The sequence below is a fragment of the Micromys minutus genome (assembly GCF_963924665.1).
Source record: "Micromys minutus genome assembly, chromosome: 1".
In the NCBI taxonomy this organism is placed as follows: domain Eukaryota; kingdom Metazoa; phylum Chordata; class Mammalia; order Rodentia; family Muridae; genus Micromys; species Micromys minutus.
Window position 1 is genome coordinate 67,148,144 of NC_137969.1, and position 23,523 is coordinate 67,171,666.

The 23,523-nt window shown below is 40.2% G+C and overlaps 1 protein-coding gene across 2 annotated transcripts in view; it reads left to right on the forward strand.

The window, feature by feature from the left end:
* The window catches only part of PLD5 (phospholipase D family member 5), a gene marked incomplete at both ends in the record, with an annotated part of 347,611 nt that extends 337,023 nt beyond the window's left edge, over positions 1 to 10,588 (forward strand). For both annotated transcript variants that reach the window (XM_080920189.1, XM_080920190.1), the window contains 2 exons: positions 3,954 to 4,068; positions 10,332 to 10,588. In XM_080920189.1, coding sequence (XP_080776315.1) covers positions 3,954 to 4,068; positions 10,332 to 10,588 — 372 coding nt within the window. The remainder of the gene's footprint in view (positions 1 to 3,953; positions 4,069 to 10,331) is intronic.
* Between the last annotated feature and the right edge of the window lie 12,935 nt (positions 10,589 to 23,523).

Below are 23,523 nucleotides of genomic sequence, written 5' to 3' on the forward strand. Positions count from 1 at the left end.
CCACACGTGATGACAGGGTCTCGGAAGTATCCCTTCTGACTCAGCTTCCAGCAAGTCCCTGACCATCCATATCCCAGAGAGAGGAGAGTAGTAGGAGACTTGATGGCTGGGCCTAGAGCTGGTGTCTCAGTCGGGGTTTCTATTCCTGCACAAACATCATAACCAAGAAGCAAGTTGGGGAGGAAAGGGTTTATTCAGCTTACACTTCCACATTGCTGTTCATCACCAAAGGAAGTCAGAACTGGAACTCAAGCAGGTCAGGAAGTAGGAGCTGATGAAGAGGCCATGGAGGGATGCTGCTTACTGGCTTGCTTCCCCTGGCTTGCTTTCTTATAGAACCCAGGTCTATCAGCCCAGGGATGGCACCACCCACAGTGGGCTGAGCCCTCCCCTCCTTGATCACTAGTTGAGAAAATGCCTTACAGCTGGATCTCATGGAGGCATTTCCTCAACTGATCCTCCTTTCTCTGTGATAACTTGAGCTTGTGTCAAGTTGACACAAAACCAGCCAGTACAGCTGGTTTGCATCTTTTCAGCTTTTGTTCCATTACAGACATTGCTCACAGGTTGATATCAAAGGGCAAGGGAGGCTTATGAGTATGTTCAGAACAGTAGCTGTGCCCCACCCAGTCAAATGAATAGGCTTGAGGATTATCCTGGTAAAACAGTCTCAGCACCAGCTATCTGATTCCTTGCCTCCCAGAGAGAACCCTAGAATTTCCATTCCTGCCTCTGTACAACTCTGTGCTTAACTGTTTAATTTTTAAAACTGAAGCAAACACCCATGTCAATGAGTTCACAAATCATTGTAAGCATTGGAAATATGTTTTGTAGGTCAGATTTTAAGTGTATATGACTTTATGGCCATCATATGGATGCTAAATAGGATGCAAAGTCAAATACTGGGAATGGAAGAAGAGACTAATAACAGGGTGTCAGTCAAGGCCCAAGAGGTTGGCCCAGCTGCATTTGATACCTCTTCATAGAGAAGAGAATGCTGATGTTGATTCAGCGCAGGAATAGGGGACAGCATCAAACAGACTACTGAAGTGGCAGACAAGACTCCAGGAAAGTCCGATGATGCAGAAACCAGATGTCTAGTCACTGTCTGTTCCTAATGCCTGGCATGAGGCTAGTAGTGTTCAAAATATATGCTAAACTGGTAGATTCACAAATGAAGGCAGAAAAAGAAAGGGGCTGGAAAAGGCAATAGTAGGAGAAGTTTTATCATCAGTGAGGCAAGAGAGCCTAGAGCAATGCCCAAGTCTTTCCTCCCTAATGAGTCTCACTGTGGCTGTCTGCAGACACATGGGTGGAAACTTGTTCACAGTAACATAGGCCCCCTTATAAGGAAATGCCTCTCCCCTCCCCCATTAGCCACAGGATCCCATCCCCACACACCCTTACTCCCACCACACTACCAAAACGGTGTTCAAAGACAATTTTATGGACATTTTAATGCATGCCATCACAACATTTTTTAAGGATGTAACAGCCATATCACTGCCAAAAAAAATGTAAGGGTTTCCCACCCCTCACAGCTCCTTTCCACAGCTCTTATATTCTTTCTTATGTCCTCTGTGCCTGGAGGTGAAGATGTTTCATCTCCTGGGCAGTGAACAGTCATTTCTCCTCAATACTTTGACTGATTATGAGATTCTGGATTGACTATTGACCACTGCAGAAAAAGGCTTCCCAGACCAAAGCTGATAGCAACCCTAATCTGTGTGCATAAACATAGCTATTTAGAAGGCAACTTGACAGGCACATCATGCTCATTAAGCAAAAGAGAGGCAATAGCTTTCCTAGTAGAGCACATGTCCTCCCAAGGCATGGGTCTTTGGTTGAGTTTACACAACCAGACACGGATTCCCCACTATGGGTCAAGCACTGCCCAGAGTTTTCCTAATTGTCTTCTATGATCTGGTATCCCTTCGCATGCATCATGCATCCTGGAGGTCAGTGGGGGAAATCGGAGGATCTGCTATCAAGTTTATGAGGTTTCCAGGGGCTTGTGCATACAGCCTGGCACATTAGCTCCCATGGTTACTCTTGACCTCCCTTCATCCAAAGTCAGGGCGTCTTCCTCTACTATGTTGCTTCCTGATCCACAGCCTGTTTGAACCCAAGGCCCTTGCATCTGAAATCCTACAGGGAAAGAAAAATCCATGGTAGTAGCCCTGCAAAATTCTATCAGTTTCACCATTTGGACACAGATGGTCATGAATCTTGAATAAATCATACATTAATAGCTCACTGCTGGCCATTTTGTAAAACAGAGGCCATGTATTTTTAAATGTCAAGGCAAGCCTGGGTGGGAAGACAACTTATGGCCCCATCATCTAGGACACAGATGGCTAGTGAGCACTTACAAGAAAAGTAGGGAATAGCAACTTTAAGGACAGTATGTTTTCAGGAGGCACAGAGCCCTGACAAGGCAGATAGATGGCCTGGGACCCAGCAAAATGATCTATCCCTGGAGAGCAGATGCTTACATCACCTACCCAGATGTGGCTCAGTATCATTGGAAAAAACAGAAAGAGAGACTGCTGCTTGGAAGATTGCCACAGTTCAGAGCCACAGAGATGGCTCAGCAAATAAAAGCATGTGCTCTCCTTGCAAAGAACAAGAATTCAGTTCTCAACACCCATATAAGGTGATTCAGGTGACTTACAAAACCATCTGTACCCCCAACTCCATGGAATTAGACACTTCTGGCCTCTGTGGACATTTGCACTTCTATGCACATACCCACACTTCAACATACATACATACATACATACATAAACACATAAGTTTTAAAAAATGTAATCCAAACAAATTTATCATGGCTGACTTGAGTTAGTTTACTGAATAAATTACCCAATTCTTTTTGGCCGTTTTGCTTTTCTTCCATAATGTCAAAGACTCTCATCTGGTTTCTGCTCCCTCATCAGTCTCTCGGATAAAGCTCAGAATAGTTTGGGGGAACATCTGGAACCTTAGTGATCACCAGGTTACCCTTCCACCAGAGTGAAGCATAAGGCTCGATCAACTCTCATTAACTCTCCAAACCAAATAGGGACACACAGACCTCGGAAATTATCCTAAATCGCCCATGACGACTCATCTTCCACGGATGCCCCGTGCCTCTTCCCTTCCAGCACACAGCAACTAGGGCTGGGAGACATTCTAGAATCCAAGTTCTCCACTGCAGTGAAGACCTGAGATCTGAGTCTCCATCTCTCCTTTCCTCTCTCTAGCTCATTTCCACATTCCTCAAGTGCCTCCATTTTGGAGCCTTGGGTAAATTAGACTGCTGATAATCATCATCATCATCATCATCATCATCATCATCATCATCATCATCATCATCATCATCATCATCTGGAGTCACACTGACATTAGAATTACATATTTTGAATTTGTGATTTTTTTTTTTTTTTACTTGACCATTCAGAAAAAGCCCTGTAGGCTTTAGGTGCTCCAATGGAAACTATTTGTTCTTGTGGCAGAAATCTCTTTTGACCTTTGCAGATTCTCAGATGAATCAGCTAGTCATTGACATAATGTATGTACTGGTTAAGAATATTCATTCAGTTCGTTGTCATGCGTGACACTGTTCGCCTGGAGGCTGCTGTCAGTGCCAATGTGCACTGCTGAATAAGACCGTGAGAATTAAGCAGCCTTCTATCCCTCACCCTGCTCAGAAAATGAATTCTGTGTTCATTTGTTAGTGTTGTAGAGTTAATTATAGAGCTAGTTGAACATGCTAATTTTCTTTGTTGTTGCCTATATGGATGGAGAGTAAAAATAGCTTCCTCTATACAAAGTAACAAGAGTGTCATTTTAATACGCCAATATGAGGTCTAATTGTTGATATTTGGATAATAGACTCCTTTGTGCTTGTGAACAAGACCCAAAACATTCCCAATTGACCTTCTTTGCTCTCTTACTTTTCTTTTGTCTTACAGAAATTTTTTGATCTGGAAAGAGAGAACACTTGTGCAACAAAAGAACAAAAGAACCAGACCTTTCCCAAATTAAACCGCAACAAGTACATGGTGACAGATGGAGCAGCTTACATTGGTAGGCACGGGGACCGAAAGCCCTCGGGGGTCACAGTAGGACAGTAGGGGGAGGTGACACCTTGGAAGCAGTAGCCATTGATGAGGTAGTACAGGTAAAAAGCAGGAGGCTTCAGCCCCATAGACCCTCTCTTTTTTCCATGGCTGGAGATCATGGGAGACAGTTTCCATCCATAGTCTGCAGACATTCTCTGGTCCAGTTGGTTCATGTTATAAGTGAGAAGGCCAAGGGCTCATCAGAGGTGAGTTCCAGCATCGGACAAACACAGAGCTCATTCGCTTGTCTACAGTGTCATGGGACACCTTATCATGGGGTTCTGGGGAGTAATTACACTGTCTGGGTAGCCAAGACATCTCCACCATCTTCTCAGGACACCTCCATCATTGTCTAAATGTCTCGTATGGAGCAAGTCCCTGGAACTCCATGAATTTCAGTTCGCTGATTTGTAAGATGAAGCCAGTGTCAGTTTTTACTTCATGGGCTGACGTTTAAATGAGAGATAATATACACAAAGGCTGGTGGATGATACCTGATTAACATTAGCTATTATTACTAAGGCATTAAGTTCCATCATTGCATCAGTGGGATTATTCCAAGTCTTCACCAAGTGTGGGAGGCAAGGGTAAGTCCTTCACTGGAACTATCACAGCTACAGCTGACATTGTTTATAGAAAGAAGGCGTTCAAACCTGAGGAATCAGGGTGATTATTATATCACATGGATGAAACACCAGCCTCAGCAGCAAAGAAAAACCTGTTTGTGGGATGCACTAATGAATCTGGAATTCATATCAATTATTTCTCTACGTTCCATGGGTGAATAAAAACCAAACCAAAACAACAACAACAAAAACAAAACAAAACAACTCCTTTATTTCATGAAGCACTTTCGCTTTAGTCCTAACTGCCACCAACAGAGAGAAAACTAAGCCAGGTTTAGAAGTGAGGATATAGGGCATGAAGGAAGGAATTTGGACACATAAAAAATAGAGCATTTAGATTTTTTTTATTTTTACCACATGGAGCTGCAGAGATGACTAACAGGTCAGAAGCATTCATTGCTTGCTCTCCTGGAGTTCAGTTCGCAGAATTTTCTGTTGGGTGTTTCATAACCTCCTTTATCTCCAGCTCCAGTAGATCTGACACCCTCTTCTGGCCTCCCTGGGTACTACACTGCATGCACATACCCAAACACACACACACACACACACACACACACACACACACACACACACATACACAATTAAAGATAAAGTAAATTTTTTAAAGAAGATTTTTGCTAGGCAAGTGGTACACACTTTTAAACTCAGGACTAAGGTGGGGAACACAGGTGAATCCCTGTGAGTTCAAGGCAAGTCTGCTCTACATAGTGAATTCCAAAATAGCCAGGGCAATATAGAAAGCCTGTATCTCAAAAAAAAAAAAAAAAAAAAAAAAAAAAAAAAAAAAAAAGAATTAAATACTTAATTATGATTATTTAACGTAAGTACATTTAAAGGTAACTTAAAATGGGATTGTTTAAATTTTCTCATTTTTCTCAGACTATGGACAATAGAATGAAACTACCTTTTGTTTTGTTTTGTTTTGTTTTGTTTTGTTGAGACAGGGTTTCTAGGCTAGCCTCAAACTCACAGAGATACACCTTTCTTTACTTTCCAAGGCGTACACTGTCACACCAGGGCTAGCTTTTGTTCTGATTTTTTTTTTTTTTTTTTTTTTTTTTTTTTTTTTTTTTGTCTTTTTTAAGCAAGTGGCATGGAATAGAGAGATGGCTCAGCAGTTAGAGCATTTAATGAACTTGCAGAGAAGACCTGGTTAAATTCATAGAACCCATGAAGAGACTCACAGCACCCATTGATTCCAGTTCTAGGGTATCCATTGCCTTTTTCTGACCTTTAAAGATACCAGGCACACAAGTGGCACACATATATACAAGGAGGCAAAACATACAAAAATATTAAGTAAATCATAAACAATCACAAAAAATTGAAAAGCAAGTAAAGAAAGACCACCAAAATTGCTTACTAGAAAAAAAAAAGAAAGAAAAAAAAAAAGAAACCCCTAGCCAAATTATCTGCAACTTGGGGATGAATCCAGGTGTACTCGGTGGCATAAGACCCCAAATCAAGATATTTTATTGTAGCATTTATTAAAACTAAGGTGCCATGTGTATGTTTAGTGACTCTCTAACCAAAGAAGAATACAGAACTCAACCAACACCAGATATGGGCTGGTGGTAGTTTGTAAACTAATGTTTATTGTACTTAAAATGGCTCAACTGATACCCAAGCATCTCTTGGACAAATTAAGTAAGTATTTTGGAATCAAAAATGACTATATTTGAATTACAGGAGTGACACAAACTGGGAGACGGTAGCAACCGGTGTAATCTCTTATAAGCCAAAGTCTCCCTGTCTGTGAAAGCAGGATAATAGCATCCACATGTCTTTGATGGTGTTCTGGTGATTAAATGAGATAATATATGAATGGCTCCAAACATTGACTCTGGGATCTTAGTAAACATGGGACTTTTGCTCTCTTCTTCCTGAGCTAAGACATCATTAAGTAACTTCATTTTACAGACAATAGTTCTTAGCAAAGCACTGATTCCCTAGAGAGAAGCAGAGCTCCGATACAAAAAGATGCAAAGTACAACAAAAGGGAAATTAACTGATGCCTTAAATAATTCTTCGCATGCTCTGAGATGCCCTAAGTCATTTCTTAGATACTCATTGCTCGTGTGGAATCAAGAAAAATATAATGGGAGTATAGCCATTAAGTTTGTATGAGCCTTCCAGAAGACTCTTCACACAGCATGATCTTTTTCATTTTAAATTCTCCAGAAAGTATCTGAGTTAAGTTCTCAAAATTTGTTAGGAAGGTGTCTGAGCAATAACACAGCTAGGGAGGCGTGGGGAAGTTAGTTGAAGGTGCTGGAAAGATGCCCAAGGCTGCCTACCAAGAAGGTGAGCTCCTTGGCACCTGAGACAGAGATATGCATGTGCTCGAGACCAGAAGACACTACTACATTCTAGACATTGAGCCTTAGTGTACATTCTGGGGAACCAAAATAGTCTAAAAAGATAATAGGTTAAAAAAAAATTGTAGCCCAGCTTCAAACAAAATTATGGAACCATATATCACCTCAAAGGTCCGCCAAAATTTCTGTGTCAGCATGAAGCTTCCCAGAGCTGTTAAGAAAGAAGCCAGCTAAAGCATTCAAAATCCACAAACAACCTGCTCTTGGTATGGCAGGGGAAAGGCTAGATTTACAGGCTAAGGCCCCAAACTCCTCACTCCCCTCCATCCCCTTTTCTCTTTTATGCCCCTTTAGTATTCACCTATGTGTGTATCCTCCAGAATATTTGATCTGTCAGTGCACATAGGAGAAATCTCAGTATGGCTGCAGTGCCGCAGAGCCTGGGCTGAAGTCATTGTTCAGGGTGAAGTGGGCAGTGGATGTCTTTAGGGTCAAATGTGAAGTGCAGGCTCTGGAGTTAAATTCGGTTTTTGAACTGCAGCTCCATTGGTTAGCCATGAAACGTGAGATAGCTGTAGGGATCCCTGGGAATATCTCCTTTCTCATGGCAAATTCTTCCCCCATACAAAATACTGTACATAAACACAAGTACTATGCTTTGCCCAAAGTAGACAGTAACTCATAGTTGCTCTCCCTTCAGACTCCCTTGCAGCTTGACTACATCCCCTAATATTCCAGACTTTCAACCTGTTCTCTGCCCGCAAGGTATCTCCTCCTTGGAATCTGGATCTCTCTTGTTCTACTTAAGCTTGAGGGTATCTCTCATCACTCAATGCATAGCTTCTTCCTAACACATTAAGCCAGAGATAGAAATCCTTCTCTCTTGCTGCACTGGGTGTGAAATCCTGGTGTGCTCTTTCTTACCATCTGTGTTCTAGTGACTTTCTTTCTGGAACGTTTTGAAGGCAGAAACCTTCATTTTCAGTTTTATATCTACATTCTTAATATCAGACCTGGTAGACATCAGGTACTCAGTATACAACACAGGACAAGGCAGATCCAATAAATAGTTAATAATAATTACTGTCTCCTTCTAAGGACAAACCTTGGTTTTGACACCAAAGAGAAATACATGGGAGGTGAGCCATTTCTTGTACCTTTGTTTTAGCTGGTGTTCTATCACTATGAAGAGACACTATGACCAAGGCAAATCTTACAAAGGAAAATATTTAAATTGGGAGCTTGCTTACATCGTCACAGGCTTACTCTATGATCATCATGGTGAACAGTATGGTAGTATGCAGGCAGGTATGGTGCTGGAGAAGTAGCTGAGATCTTTACAACCTGACCCTTTGGCAGAGAGAAACACATTAGAGCCTGGGGTGGGCTTTTGAAACCTCAAAGCCCACCCCTAAAGTCTTCATTGGGGTTTTACTGCTGTGAACAGACACCATGACCAAGGCAACTTTTATAATGGAAAACAATTTAATTGTGGCTGGTTTACAGTTACAGAGGTTCAGTCCATTATCAAGGCAGGGAGCATAGTGCTGGAGGGGCTGAGAGTTCAACATCTAATTCTGAAAGCCAACAATAGAAGACTGACTTCCAGGCAGCTAAAAAGCCCAAAGCCACAGAGACACACTTCCTCCAACAAAGCCAGTCACACCTACTCCAGCGAGGCCACACCTCCAAATGAGTGCTATTCCCTGGACCAAGCATATTCAAACAACTACATCTAATAACACCCCACCTTCAACAATACCACAGTTCCTAAACTTTCACTGACAGCTATGCAACTGGGAATATATCCAACAGCATGCAAATATATGAGCCAATAAAGGCCATTCTTATTCAAGCCACCTGAGCCTTAGAAATGGATTCCACACTGATAGCACTGCTGTTGTCAGACTCTTCTGAGATGATCCCAACCTCAACATTCACATGTGGAAGTCCTGATTCCTAGTATAAGAGAATATGGTTAAAGAAAGTCACTGCCAAGTGAGGTCATTAAGGAGGGCATTAATCTAATGTGGCCGATGTCCTTTAAAAACAAAACACAGAGGAATGATGTATGCATTGTGCCTCGTGCCTGTAACCCCAGCTCTCAGGAGGCTGAGAAGAATATCTGTGAGTGTGAGTCTAGCATGAACTATATAGTAACAACCAGCTTCAAAAGGAAAACAAGGAAGAAGGCAAGATAAGGGCCTGCATAGAGAAGAAAGATGGATGGAGAGACAAGGAAAAAGGGGAGGAAGATGGAGTGCATCCTTTCCATCCTTGTTTGCTTTCCTTGATAAACATCATGAACGCAGTTTGGGAAGGAAAGGGTTTGCTTCAGCTTACAGATTGATTATGGTCCATCATCAAGAAGCCAAAGCAGGCCCTCGAGACAGGAGCTTGCAGCAGCCACGGGTGCAACACTGTCTTGATCTCAAAGCTCACGGCCAGCTACCTTTCTTGTCCTGCCCAGGCCCACTTACCAAAGGATGGTGATGCCCACAGTTACTGGGCCCTCCAACATCAATAAGCCGTCAAGGAAATGGCTCATAGACATGGCCAAAGGCTAATCTGATGGTGATAGTTCTTCCTAGAGGTGTTAAGTTGGCAACAAAAATATGATATCACTCTTCCTATAGCTCCCAGAAGTAGCTTACCTAGATTTTTGTCTCCAAAGTCAGGAGAATACATTTCTTCTATTGAACCAACTAGTTTCTGGCACTTTGTAAAAAAACAGTTCTGAAATAAAACAAATCAGCCATCTATCCTGGCCTGGGGGATGCCTTCCAGTCTCATTAGGGAATGCTGTAGTCATATCTCTGTCTTCAGCTTTGTCTCAATGGTGAGGCATCTCTGCATAATAATGTTTATACATATGGATTCAATGTTGTCTCTTTGAGAAGGTAGTAATTGTTCACAGGATTTTTAAGTGTATTCCTATATATTTTAAATGTTGCTGTATTTAGTGTGTCTTGTGAACATCAATAAGAAATAACATTTACAGGAAAAGAACAGCAGATTTCTTGTTTTGAATTTCAACTTGCACAAAGCTGAAGAAAATGCCAAAATAATATGCAAATATTAATCTGCCATATGTGGAGTTTCTTGAAATTTTTTCCTCGGGAGCTGTCAACACAATTCAGCCTCTCTTGGTATTCCTGGGTGTTTATTTTATTATTTATTTATGTATTTATTTTTTTAGTTATTTTTAATCTGTCCTTTATTTCATTCTACCGGGAATTTTTCCAGTGGATCTTACCTTCTCATCATAATTTCTTTATTTGCAGGAAATTTTGACTGGGTAGGGAATGACTTTACCCAGAATGCTGGCACCGGCCTTGTCATCAACCAGGCAGATGTGAGAGACAACAGGAGCATCATTAAGCAACTTAAAGATGTGTTTGAGAGGGACTGGTATTCGCCTTACGCCAAATCCATACAACCAACCAAACAGCCGAACTGTTCAAGCCTGTCCAAACTCAAGTCTCCCTCCAACCAACCTGCCATGTACAATGCTACCGGGAGGGAGCCCCTGAGTGTATAGCTCACTAGCAGAAAAGCAAGGCTTCAGACCAAATGCAGGAAGGACTAGAAGAAAGACAACGATTTACTACATCTGTTTTTTTAAGGGGAAATTAAAAGCACACTTACTAAAAATATTCTCTGAATGACATGTAATATCTAGCTACCAACATCTTAGCACCGTATATTAAATTTAAGACTTTTGTATCTATGAGCTCTGACAGAGAATATTGTTCTGGAGTAGGAGTTAGTTTTTAACGACTGCAAACACATTTTACAACTTGGTTCTTGTCTCCTGATTCTTATGGTTTTAGAGCCTTTTCTGCTGACCCACCTGCACTGGTTTCAAGAAGCGTAGCATGAGGTGAGCTCTTTCCTTTAATATTGCTGAATTCTGGAATTAGAGGAAGTGGGGAGAAGACATAGAGAGACCCAAGCATCTGCCCTGATAGATCATCTCTAAGACCTATCCCGCCAGCCGAATACGCGTGTCTCCATCTCACGCCAGCCTTCAAGACTCCTGAAAAACACTCACTTTGTCCCCTTGTTCCTTGTCTTCTCATAGCAGGTTTTGGGGAATATCAGTCTATCTTCGGACAAACATGCTTTTGTTTTACATCATCCCTGGTTTCACCTCAGTGCTGGTTAGTTCAAAAAGTCAGACTATCTGGGAGAATAATATATGAGTTCCCCAGAATGCATACAAAATGGAAATCAGTCTTTCACTTCCTCCTTTCAATTACATTTTTCTCATCCCAAATTTAAAAAACCACAGTCTTCTCTGATATATATATATTTTTTTTTCCTCAAGCTCAGAAAAATGAAGTGCCCCTACTAATACCCAGCAAGCCATTAAGCCTGCATTTGGAGAGTAAAGCAGTTTCACATTTGTGTTTGGTTAACAGTATTGTAAAGGAAAGATCTATGCGTCGGTGGATTTTAATTTATTTAGAATTATTATGCTGTTAAGAGTATGCCAGCAAATGTTTATAATAGAGCTATTTAATATATCCTCTGCTATTTAATATACCAAATGCTTTTCAGACAAATGCAATTTAAATACTGTGCTTAACATATTTTACTAAGAAACAGAAATATTGGATTATTGTTCTATAATGTTATTGAGTGTTGTTGTTTTATATCTATATAATATATAATCCTGTATTAATGGAGACTGTTGCTACATGAGAGAGGTATGACCTCTTTAGGGCCCAGAGCAAATGGCCAAGATGCCTACACCCAGTATGGCTCCTGACTCCATGCTCAGAACGGAACCCTTCCCAATTTGGCCTCGGGTTTCTATTGTTAATGTAGACAATAATTCTCACCTACCTCGCAAGGATGCTGTCATGGTAGGCGATATTTATAAGTTGTTTTTGAAATCAAAAGAACCTATATAAATGCTAAGCATTACATTGCATAATCTTTTTTCTTGAAATAATCTCTGTGGTATCTTGGTAGAACCAATGCCAGGCTCTCCCCACAAGAATCCAGAGGGGAAAATAAAGCACCTTCTATTTGCAAACACAGGTGATATGAACAGGGCTGGAGGGTGGAGGTTTGTCTGAATGACAATCTGAACGGTAGATATTTGAATGGAACATTCAGCCTGGTCACTGTGACATAAATAATAACACATAACTAGATGCTGTGTTACAAATGGACCATTAGCACCAGTGTGTACATGTATTTTTGGAACAAGGATGAATAATCTCATGATTTAATCTCTAGAGATTTGTTTTTAACAATGCCTAAAAGAGTTCCTTACAGGTTTACTGAAACAGAATGACTGTTCCCAGTCCTACTGATAACCCTTGTTCCTTTCCTGCCAAGGCCACCTGTCACCTCACTGAGTATTTAAAACCAGTCAATGGAGCTGGGACAGTATCCAGACATGGCAGTGCATGCCTTTAATATCAGCTTTCAAGGAGGCAGGAAGATCTTTGTGGGCTAGAAAGTTCTAGAACAACCAATGCTACATAGAAAGAGACCCTGTCTTAAAAAGCAAACAAACAAAAATAATAGAGAAAGAGAGAAACAGAGATAATGAGAGGGACAGAGACAAAGCATCCCACAAGAAAGCTGTGCTTTAAGGGTATCAAGTTTTATGGGCTGATTTAAAGACTCTCAAGACTCTCGGTGACATTTTTCATTACTAATGGTCAGCCTGCAAGACTCTTAAGTATGTACCATATACTTCATTCTTGAATTGGGTGTCATCCTGGCAGTTGTCTGAAAGTAGCTTTGGTGATAATTTTCAAAGGAAGGAAGGCAATGGTTCAAGGTGGAGACAAACGTGCCTGTTCACTCTTGAACAGACAAAGGGAACCTGGGTTGATCTAAAGGGGAGTGCAAGGGGGAAACTTCAAAGGCTGTCTCCCTTTGAGCTCCGTTGCCTCCCTGATTCCTTGTCAATAGTCTCATGAGACAAACATAGGTTTGGGGGCATGGGCCCTTTCCCTGTTGCTGTCTTGGTTATTGTGCAACAAGCAAGGAGGCCATTGTCACTTATGAAATGACCAGCATGTATGTCACTTATTCCCAAACCCACCAGCGTGGTAGCCCTAGGCATGTGTCACAGTCATCTGCCACATAGCAGCATCAGCGGAACCCCACCTGACCTGGTAACCCATATCTGTGCCATTACAGCTAAGCACCTCTCCCACCATGCAATGCTCTCCTGCAGCACCCACGGGAATGAGCCCTGTGAAGAGTGCCCAGTGTCATTTGTCCCCTGAGAGACTTCTCTTTCAGCAGGATGCTGTCCTACAAAGGGGACCTTTATCTTTTAGACTTTAAGTTTCTGCTAGATCAATAACTAACTCCCACTCTTCCACTTCCAAGTAGCTTAGGATCTATTTCTCAAAAACACTCTGAAACCACTTATAGTTTGGGTATATACCCTGATGAAAAATATCAAGAAGGTGACTATGAGCCTTTGGTTTTTTTCTCCATGAATATTCTGGGGGAGCTGTTCTGCAAGGGAATGGAGACCAAACACAGTTTGAGATACATTTTGGATTTCTTTATTACTAACAGTAACTTAGTGCCTTATTTATCCTCAAACATTGGTTTTCAAAATTCAACCATGACCTATGGGCCACATCTGCTCACTTGGAGTCCACTATGGCCTCAGACAGACCAACTGGTTGAAAGCAAGCATGTGGAACCCACACGTTCTATGCATCTTGTTTCCCCAAGACGCATAAAACTCCATCCTCACCAGTCACTGGCACACACTTTCCTATGCCTTGTGCTGCACTGTCACTGGATACTCAGACATGAAGTCACAGAACTAGCAGGTCACAGAAAAGGAGAAAAAACTTGGAATTGTAGCTAACACTCTGCAAATGCTATACTTGTGAGCCTGGAAATGACAGAACTGAGACACATTGGAAATGCCCCCCAGCCCAACCCACACCCCCATGCTGTCTTTAAGGAGCATGTAAAAGATACAGCCAAGGTCCTGTGGATTATAGCGTGAAAACTGATGTCTTTGAGTCTCGAAGGCTCAGCAAGAGAAAGGAAAGCTATGTGGAAGCTTCTGCTTCTGTGTTGCTCTGGGCACTGTTTCCCTGGGATCTTATCTGCTTTACCTGAAACTCTGACAGCATTCTTAGTCAGACGGTTCAATCACATTCTGTTTTTTGATCTTACTCTTTGAATAGGGTGTTTTATTTACTGGCTTGTCAGAAGTATCTCATTGAACCTGGGATGGGAAGAGGTTCCCTCTGACCTGTAGCTCTTTTCTAGTGACTTGGATTCGTTTACCCAAAGATTTCTAATTGTTTGTAGAAACTTACAGAACTAAGTTCCAGGGGGAGAAAATTCAAAAAAGAAAAAAGAAAAAAAATAAATAAAGGAAGGAAGGAAGGAAGGAAGAAAGAAAAAAAGAAAAAGACAAAGAATAAAAGAAAGACAGTGAGAATTTCTTCAGAATCAGAACCAGGGTCCATTTGTCTCAGGAATGCTATCCTTTTGAAATATTTCTCCCCTAAATGTGTAACTTTTGTAAAGGTTTCTCTCTCCAAATCCTATTCCATTATTTTTAAATTCCACTATTTAAAAATTATTTTTAATTCTTTTAAAGTAAGTTTTAAATTCCATTATTTTTAAATAAATTATAGTATTTTAAATTATTTTAAAATTCCATAAATTTTAACTTTACATATTTTAAATTTTAAATACTATTTCACATTTTCATGTGAAACTATGTCCCCACCCCTGCATAGAGCAGTCAGCTCCTGTATTGGAAACACTTTGTTATTATGATTCAAACTCCATCCTATCAACAGCCCTGTGGATTATGGGCAGATTTTCTCCTTCCCTTGTATTCCCAATGAACTGCTGCACTCAATTATTAGCATTTTAACTGAGAACATAGATTGAACAAATTATTCTGTATCCCTAGCTTTCCAGTTTGCTATGGAGTCATACCCTTCGTTGTCCTCTTACAGCTCGTTAACCAGAGAGCCTCCTGTTATTTCTGACCTTAACAAAATAAGGAAGTCTACCCTCAACTCTTAACCAACCTTTTCCATTTGAGAGAATCCCCACCTTTAGATGAACTAGATAGAATACACTGCTTTTTGTGGTAACCACGTGGGTATTCTAAAGAAGTTTCTCAAAACTGTGAAATTGAATATTCTTATTTTTGACCCACAGGCAGTCTTATACTTGGGATTATAAAAGTCACTTGGATTCTGTGACTTTTAATTTAAGTGAAATTTAATTGAATTTAAATTTAAGAAAAAGAAATGCAATACTTACCTGTGTGAGGAGGTGCATACCTAGGATCCCAGAACTTAGGTTGTAAGGAGTCAGGAATTCTATGTCATCTTTATACACAAAGCAACTGCAAGACCAGCCTGGACTACATGAGACCCTGTCTTGCAAAATGGCTGTGGGTGAAGACACACACCACCAAACCTGACAACCTGAGTTCAATCCCTAGGACCTGCAGGATGAAAAGAAAAACTGACTCAGCAGTCTATTCTCTGACTTTTACAAATCTGCCTTGGCACACATGCTTGTGTGTGGTAAACACACACACACACACACACACTAAATTAAAATAATAAACATTTAAAATAAACACAAAAGGGGTAAGAAATGTAAGATTTAATAAGTTCTCCTGCAATTTCTTTTGTTATATGTAACTATGGACTTAATTCTGGTCCAAGAGACATTTGTGTTTCTAATACACCCTTATATAAACTGGATAAACTTATATCTGAGCATATCAATCTTCAGATAATTAACTAAACTGGTTAATAAAAGGCTAAATGGAGGGGGTTTTATAATGATTAATTCTTTTATTGATCAAACACTAAGGCTTTCTTTTTCAGGCATAAGCATTATAAAACTTGGTCATACTTTGAAGCTAGACATTTCTTTTTCCCTTAGCTTGATCTTAGAAGGCAGGTACTGCTGTAAGCAGTGAATAAGGGAACTATAATTAACCCTGCAGAGCTTGGATCACTGTGGAGTTTTTCACCCAACAAACATCTTTGTAATACTATTCCTATCTGATTTTTTTAAAGTTTGTCAGAAGGAGGTATAGACTTGGAGAAAATAAGCAATCACTGATTTGTGAAGAGATATTATATAGACTGTGTCCTGGACTACAGCTGATCAGGCGTCCATAGCCTTCATCCACTGCGCTATCTCAGATCTATGCCTAAAATCTATAGTAAGTACTCCTGTGTCTTCCCTGCAAAGTCCCTTTGGTTTCAGGCTCTATCTTCAAAACTAAAAATCAAAATCAAGGCCTTAAGGACACTGGTAAGTGTTCTGTCACCGAACTACACCCCTGCCCCACCAAACCCCCATTTGGAGCCTGAAGTTTAGAACTTATTCTGAAAGATGTCTAAGCCAACAAACTACCATTGTATGAACTGCCTTTCCAATTTGCCATTCAGAGGCTGAAGAAGCTATCCCATTCAAGCAACTCAAAGCAAGTAGTACAAGACCTTGCTTGGGACCCACATGGAATGAATTGTTGTTTTACTATATCAATTTGGACTTACAGAAGGACTTACTTCTGAAGGAAGGTATTCACACATACATATGGTGTCTTAGCCAGAATTTCTATTCCTGTACAAACATCATGACCAAGAAGCAAATTGGTACCAGCAGAGCGGGGTTTTCCTGTGACAATCTGACTATGTTTTGGGGAGGATTGTGGAAGGAGTTTGGAACTTTGAGCTAGAAGAGCCACTGGGATAGTAAGAGCTCTGTGGGATGTTCTGTAGGAGCTTGGAAGATAATGTTAAGAACAGTGCAGAAGATGGGAGCCTGGCTTGTGAAAATATACTTGTCATAGCTGTTGCTGTTTGATTGTGCAGATGCTGTGGTTTTGGTTATCTGGGGCTGATGAATCAGCTGTGATTAACAAGATACCAGAACTACTAAAGCAAAACCTTCGTATTACTGGAGACTACTGATGCTAATCAGCTGGAGCTAAGAAATTAGTGGTGATTAAAAAGAGACCAGCATCACTGAGGTGAAATATTCTGAGATGTGTTTTCTGAGAGCACAAAGAAGCTGCTTTCCAGAGATAGCCAAGGTTGTACCTTGTGCTGTAGGTCTACTTGGTAATGTGTAAGAGTCAGCCAGGTGGTACTGGTTTTGAAGGAATGAACTGGTCATGACAAGCAGCTGAGGCTCGGCACCGTGAGAAACCATGGAAGGCCATTGGTGAAGGTGCAGCCTCAGTTGCAATTAGTGCTCCAGGATTTTCAGTAGTGTTTTGGAGATGCCAGTACCATGGGATGACCACCAAGAACAGCAGTGGCAGTGGAGAACAGGCAGCTGGAACCTAGAAGACAAGGTGTGTGCTGCAAAGGGCAGAGCTAGAGAAGTGACCCAAGTCCTTAGAGGACCCCAGAGGTTCATGACTGGATCCCAGACACTGGATGGTTAGAATTTGATTTTGCTTTTGATTGTGATTATGCCCTGATATTTTTGCCCTCTTGAAAGAAGAAGTAGAGCCCACAGTTAAGAGACTTTAAATTGTAAAAAGACTTTGATTTTTAAAAGAGACTTGATATTTTAAAGGGATTGCAATTTTAATATGTAAGAATTTGTAAAGACTGTGGAACTCCTAAAGTTATTTAGATCTTGGGGATAATAAGGAAGTAAGGGTTGAGACTTAATAGTGTTGTGTTTGCATGTCAAGTTAACAAGGGGTCAATTATACTGGCTTGTTTTGTGTTAACTTGACACAAGCTGGAGTTATCACAGAGAAAGAGACCTCAGTTGAGGAAATGCCTCCATGAAATCCAGCTGTAAGGCATTTTCTCAACTAGTGATCAAGGGGAGAGGGCCCATCCCACTGTGGGTGGTACCATCACTGGGCTGGTAGACCTGGGTTCTATAATAAAGCAAGCTGAGCAAGCCAGGGGAAGCAAGCCAGGAAGTAATATCTCTCCATGGCCTCTGCATCAGCTCCTGCTTCCTGATATACTTAGGTTCCAGTCATGACTTCCTTTTGTGATGAACAACAATGTGAAAATGTAAGCTGAATAAACCCTTTCCTCTCCAACTTGCTTTTTGGTCACGATGTTTGTGAAGGAATAGCAACCCTGAATAGACATAATGTGAACACCCTTGTAGGGAGAAATCTAAGGCACATATTTTTCCAAGTTGTCACTTGAGGTTTTAGCAGAAACTTAGTAAAGTGGACTTTCCAAATCTTCAAGTCAGTAATTTTATTTGATCAGCTGTGTCTGGATCCTATAGCTCAATAATTTTTAAAAATCATGATAATAAGGAGCTGGAGAGATGGCTCAGAGGTTAAGAGTACTGTCTGCTCTTCCAGAGGTCCTGAGTTTTATTCCCAGCAACTACATGGTGACTCACAACCATCTGTAATGGGATCTGGTGCCCTCTTCTGGCCTGAAGGCATACATACAGGCAGAATGCTGCATACATAATAAATCTTTTTTTAAAAGACCAAAAATATCATGATAATATAGTTCAATAGGAGCATATGCAATTAAGTCATAGCAAGATAAAGATTACTTAAAATTTATTTTTATTTCCCTTAATATGAACATTAATAAAGGGGTATTGTTTTGCAAAATGGATAACTGGCTCTCACAAGTCCTCTGGGCCACAGATCTACTGAAAACTAAATTCAACTATCAACTCTACATTCCTCCAACCCCCACTGCCATAGGTAGGAAATCCTTAGGTACAAAGGAAACACTGAGCAGACAGACAGGCTTGGTTCCTAATCTAGAATGTTCTTGTGTGGCTTCCCAAACTGTCTTGGGAGCAATGACCTCAATTTCCAGGATTAAACATTTTAAAATTGTGTCTGATTTTTCACCTTAAATAAAGATGGACATTTTAAAGAACAACTCAGAATGTCTAATCCAATGACATTTGTGTGAATAATGGCTTCACCTAAACCTCTATCCTCTTTTGCTTTTATTTCCTGATCAAGTGCATATATGACAGGCAGCATTCAAGAACAGTAACAGCAAAGCTTCAGAATCCTCACAGCCCTGCAATAGTACTTTCTGCCACTGAGAAACAAATTTATTCAGCTCACAGTAAAGTTACTTTCTATACTCCAAGCCAGCACTTAAGTTTCCTCCAGTTGGGCTGAAGAGATGGCTCGATGGTTAAGAGCACTGACTGCTCTTCTAGAGGTCCTGAGTTCAATTCCCAGCAGCCACATGGTGGCTCACAACTGTCTGTAATGGGATCTGACACCCTCTTCTGGTCTGTCTGAAGACAGCAACAGTGTACTCACATATATAGAGTAAATAAATAAATCTTTAAAAAAAAAAAAAAAATAGTTTCCTCCAGTGATCAGCCAGACCTCCATGCAGGGAATCGTGTTTTCTGCCTTGAGAGCTCCCAACACTGGCCACAGCTGCCCATCTTATTTCCAGGGACAGAATGACAGATAGGGTGAAGGGAAGCCAGAGAAAATATGATGTACCTAGGACGTGACTGGTCTAACCATCTGAGTCTCAGTATGAGAGATAGAAAACCGGCAAGAAGTAGTAAGATGCAGCCAAGGCAGGACTTTGAACTTTGTGGGCACTGGGTTGTTTCCCTATCTTCCTTACTTTTATATATATTGACATAAATAAACTCATAATAACTGGCATATCTTAACTACTTGTTTCTTCTTTGTGGTCCAGAGGCTCCTGAGTAACAATGGAATGAAGGGAAAAATGTCCTTTATTAATTTCTGGGGTTTTTTCCTTATCTTGTTTTGTATGATTGATTAACTGGAATTACAGTTGATGCTACCTCACCAGGCTTGTCTCCCTAAACAGCTGGAATGTAGAGGTAGAAAAAGAATTAACAGTGAAATGTGACCAGTTAGTCATGGATTCCTGTCTAATTGCCTTAGTGATAAATCATGCTTATCTGTCCCCTAAGTATTAAATACTAAATCAATAGTAACAAAAAATGCAAGACTCATAAAAATGAATTAAAGGCACAGAGCACAGAAATCATACACACAGGCAATAACCACATGACAGAAATTGTTGGACTAGCACTCAGGAATAGATGCTACCTCTTCTGTATGGATATGTGTGAATTCAAGGCCATAACTTCAAGGCTAGCAAGGACTACAAAGTTAGATCCTATCTCAAAACAAACAAAGAAGAAATTGTTCTGAAGGAAGAGAAACTGAAGTCTTAAAGTATCAGCCATTACTTTTCTCATGAAGGCAATGAAGCATAAAACACATACTGAGTTAAGTAGACGCAGATGTGTGGCAAATTTAGATGATGTTTTTAAGCATAAATTCTAATGACTAAGTAAGTGCAGAAGATGCTAATAATGTGCTAAATATTTAATATGAATAAATAGTTTACAAGACTTTGTAAGAGACAGGAAGCAGTTTTTAGAAGCCAAACCAAAAAGGGTGGGCTTGGAAGTGACTTGAAAGAGATGCAAGAAGTCTTGGCGAGATCATGACTCATGGAGTCTGGCATTGCTTTAGCTCAGTTTGACTAGAGGTTGGTAAGATCAGAGGTCCTGGAGTTAAGTTTGTCTCTCTAGTGAGTGAGAACACGCTTAAAAGTGAAAGATGGTTATAAACTACTGTTTTATTCTTCTCCTTTTATGTTAGGATACAATGATGAAGGCAACTTCATTTAATTTGGGTGTCATGATTTCATAGGGTTAGAATCCATGATCATCATGGTGGTAAATATGGTAGGCAGCAGGCAGGCAACTATGGTGCTGCAGCAGTATCTATGAGTTTACATTTGTTCTACAAAGCACAGGGTAGAAAGAGAGAGAGTGCTAACTGAAAACTTCACGGGATTTTTTGGAACTTCAAAGCCCCCAGTAACACACCTCCTCCAACAACACCACACCTCCTAATCCTTCCCAAACAGTTCTACTAGCTAGGGACTAAGCATTTAAACATATGAGACACAGAAGGGACAGTCTCATTCAAATAACCATAGTTATCATGTATATTCAATAACATGAGAGAGCTTGGACCAATCAATAGAAAGATTTAAAGACAGAATTAAAGATTTCTCAAAAAGAAATCCCACTGTAGGTCAGATTCGTCCCTACCTGAAGCCCAACCCACCAGTAAGACAGGCTGCCCTCTGGCTTTCACTCTTGCCTAGCATCCCACACAATCTCATATCAGTACATGTCAACAATCATGTATGTTTATGAATGTATACGTATGTATGGTGTGTATGTGGATATGTAGTATATGTGTGTGCAGTGTGTGTATCTGTGTGTGTGTGTAGTATGTGTAGCGTATGTACATGTGTAGCATATGTGTATAGTATGTATGTGTATATAGTATGTGCATATGTTTCGTGTGTTTTATTCCAATGGTAAAACACTGATACAGGTGGCTATAAGCAGACTCAAAATCTTAATCACCAAAACCCACAAAAGATATTTTTCCTCAGTAGTGAATATTTACTGTGAGTCAGTAAGAGTTTATTCGTCGGGTCAAAATAGACCCAACTCAACAGGAAGGAGGTTGCTGGGAAGGGAGGGGCTTATATGCAAACAAATTCTCTAGCCAGGAAATAACATGAGTCACTTTTGCTGAAAATAAAAGAATCTCACCCAGACTGATACCAAGAAATATCATCCTATGAACAGTTCTAAATGGTAGAGAATTCATGGCATTCAATGAGTACTCTGACTAATTCACACCCTTAATGACAAATCACAGACTTCAATCTTTCAAGGCAAAATCATGGGAACAGACAGGAACAAACATTTACAGTTTCTATTAGAAAAAACAGATATATTTGGTTATATGATTCATATGGTTATATGCAGATATATATGGTCTGCATCAGATGATGACCCTCTTGCTGGCAGAGTCCCAAGATAGGTATCATTTGGTTGAGACAGCCAACATAAATACATGTTTTCCTAAGAATGAGTAAGAATACAATTCTGGAGAGAAGAATATGCAATGGGTCACCCTAAACTTCAATGTCAGTGCAATAATAAAAGAAATTCCTGGCCTGGAGAGACAACTTGTTAGTTACAAACAAGTGTGATTCTTCCAGAGGATCCAAGTTCAAATCCCAGAACCAACAGATTCATTGGCTTATAAATGCCTGTAACTCCAGATCTTGAGGCTCCAATACTATCTTCTAGCTGCTGTAAACACTGAACTAATATTTTTATACAGTAATTTTAAAATAATAATAATAATAATAAATAAATTTTTTTTAAATTTGTAAAAAGAAATACTACAATTTTAAAATGTTTGAGACACCACCCAGATTATTATTATTATTATTATTTATTATTATTTATTATTATTATTATTATTATTATTATTATTATTATATATTTTATTTATTGGTTTGGGGGAATCATGACATATGCACACCATCAGAGGACAATTTATTTAAGACTATTCTTTCTATAATGTAGTCCAAGGGATTAAATTCATATTGTCAGGAATGACAGCAAGCACCTATAATCACTGAGCAATCTCCCCAGGGCTCAGCCCACTTAATAATTAAGCAAGAGCAAAAATAATCATGAATGTAAGGAGTTTAAAAAGTTCTTCACTGACATCAGGTATTCATTTAAGTCAATGGTCCTCAACCTTCCTAATGCTATGACCCTTTAATGCAGTTCTTCATGTTATGATGTCTCCCAAGCATGAAATTATTTTTTCTTGCTACTTCATAGTTGTAATTTTGCTACTGTTATGAATTGTAATGTAAATATTATTTTTCCTGGTCTGTGACAACCCCTGTGAAAGGATCATTTGAGCCCCCAAAGGGGTCTCCACCCACAGGTTGAGAACCACTGACTTATGAAGACCTTGGAATCAAACCATTGACATCTGAAATAATCAGCAAGTAAGAATGTGAATAAGAGCTAGGTGTGGTGGTACACATCTTCAGCCCCAGCACTAGGGAAGTGAAGCAGGCTAATTTGTATGAGTTTGAGGCCAACCTGGTCTACAAAGTGAGTGCCAATACAGCCAAGGCTACACAGAGAAACCCTGCCTCAAAAAAAAAAAAAAAAAAAAAGGAGAGTGAGTAACTGAGAGAGAAACAGAGAGACAGAAAGAGAGAATAAAGATAAGGGCTCTCCCCTGAGCTTTAGAAATGCCCTGAAAGACTTTCTCCATATGAAGCCTGTCTTTGACTTTCATGACCCCATCTCTTGTAGGTAGTACTTCAATGTGTCACTTACTTCACTGATCACTAATTTCACATTATTATCTTTGTAAAATAGTTCATTTTCTATCAAAGGTACTCTGCCTTTGAGCCCAACAAGGGTTCAGCCTAGTAAGGGCCCCATCATTCCTTTACCTCCTCCTGCTTTGCACTGATTATCCAGTCGCATCAGACTGTGAAATGAAGCTTACCAATGGGAGGAGGTGAAGTCACCACCTCCAGGAGGATAGAACAGCCCATTCTGGGCAAATGTGTTTGTCAGCCTGCCTTGGGTTGTGGCATAATCTTC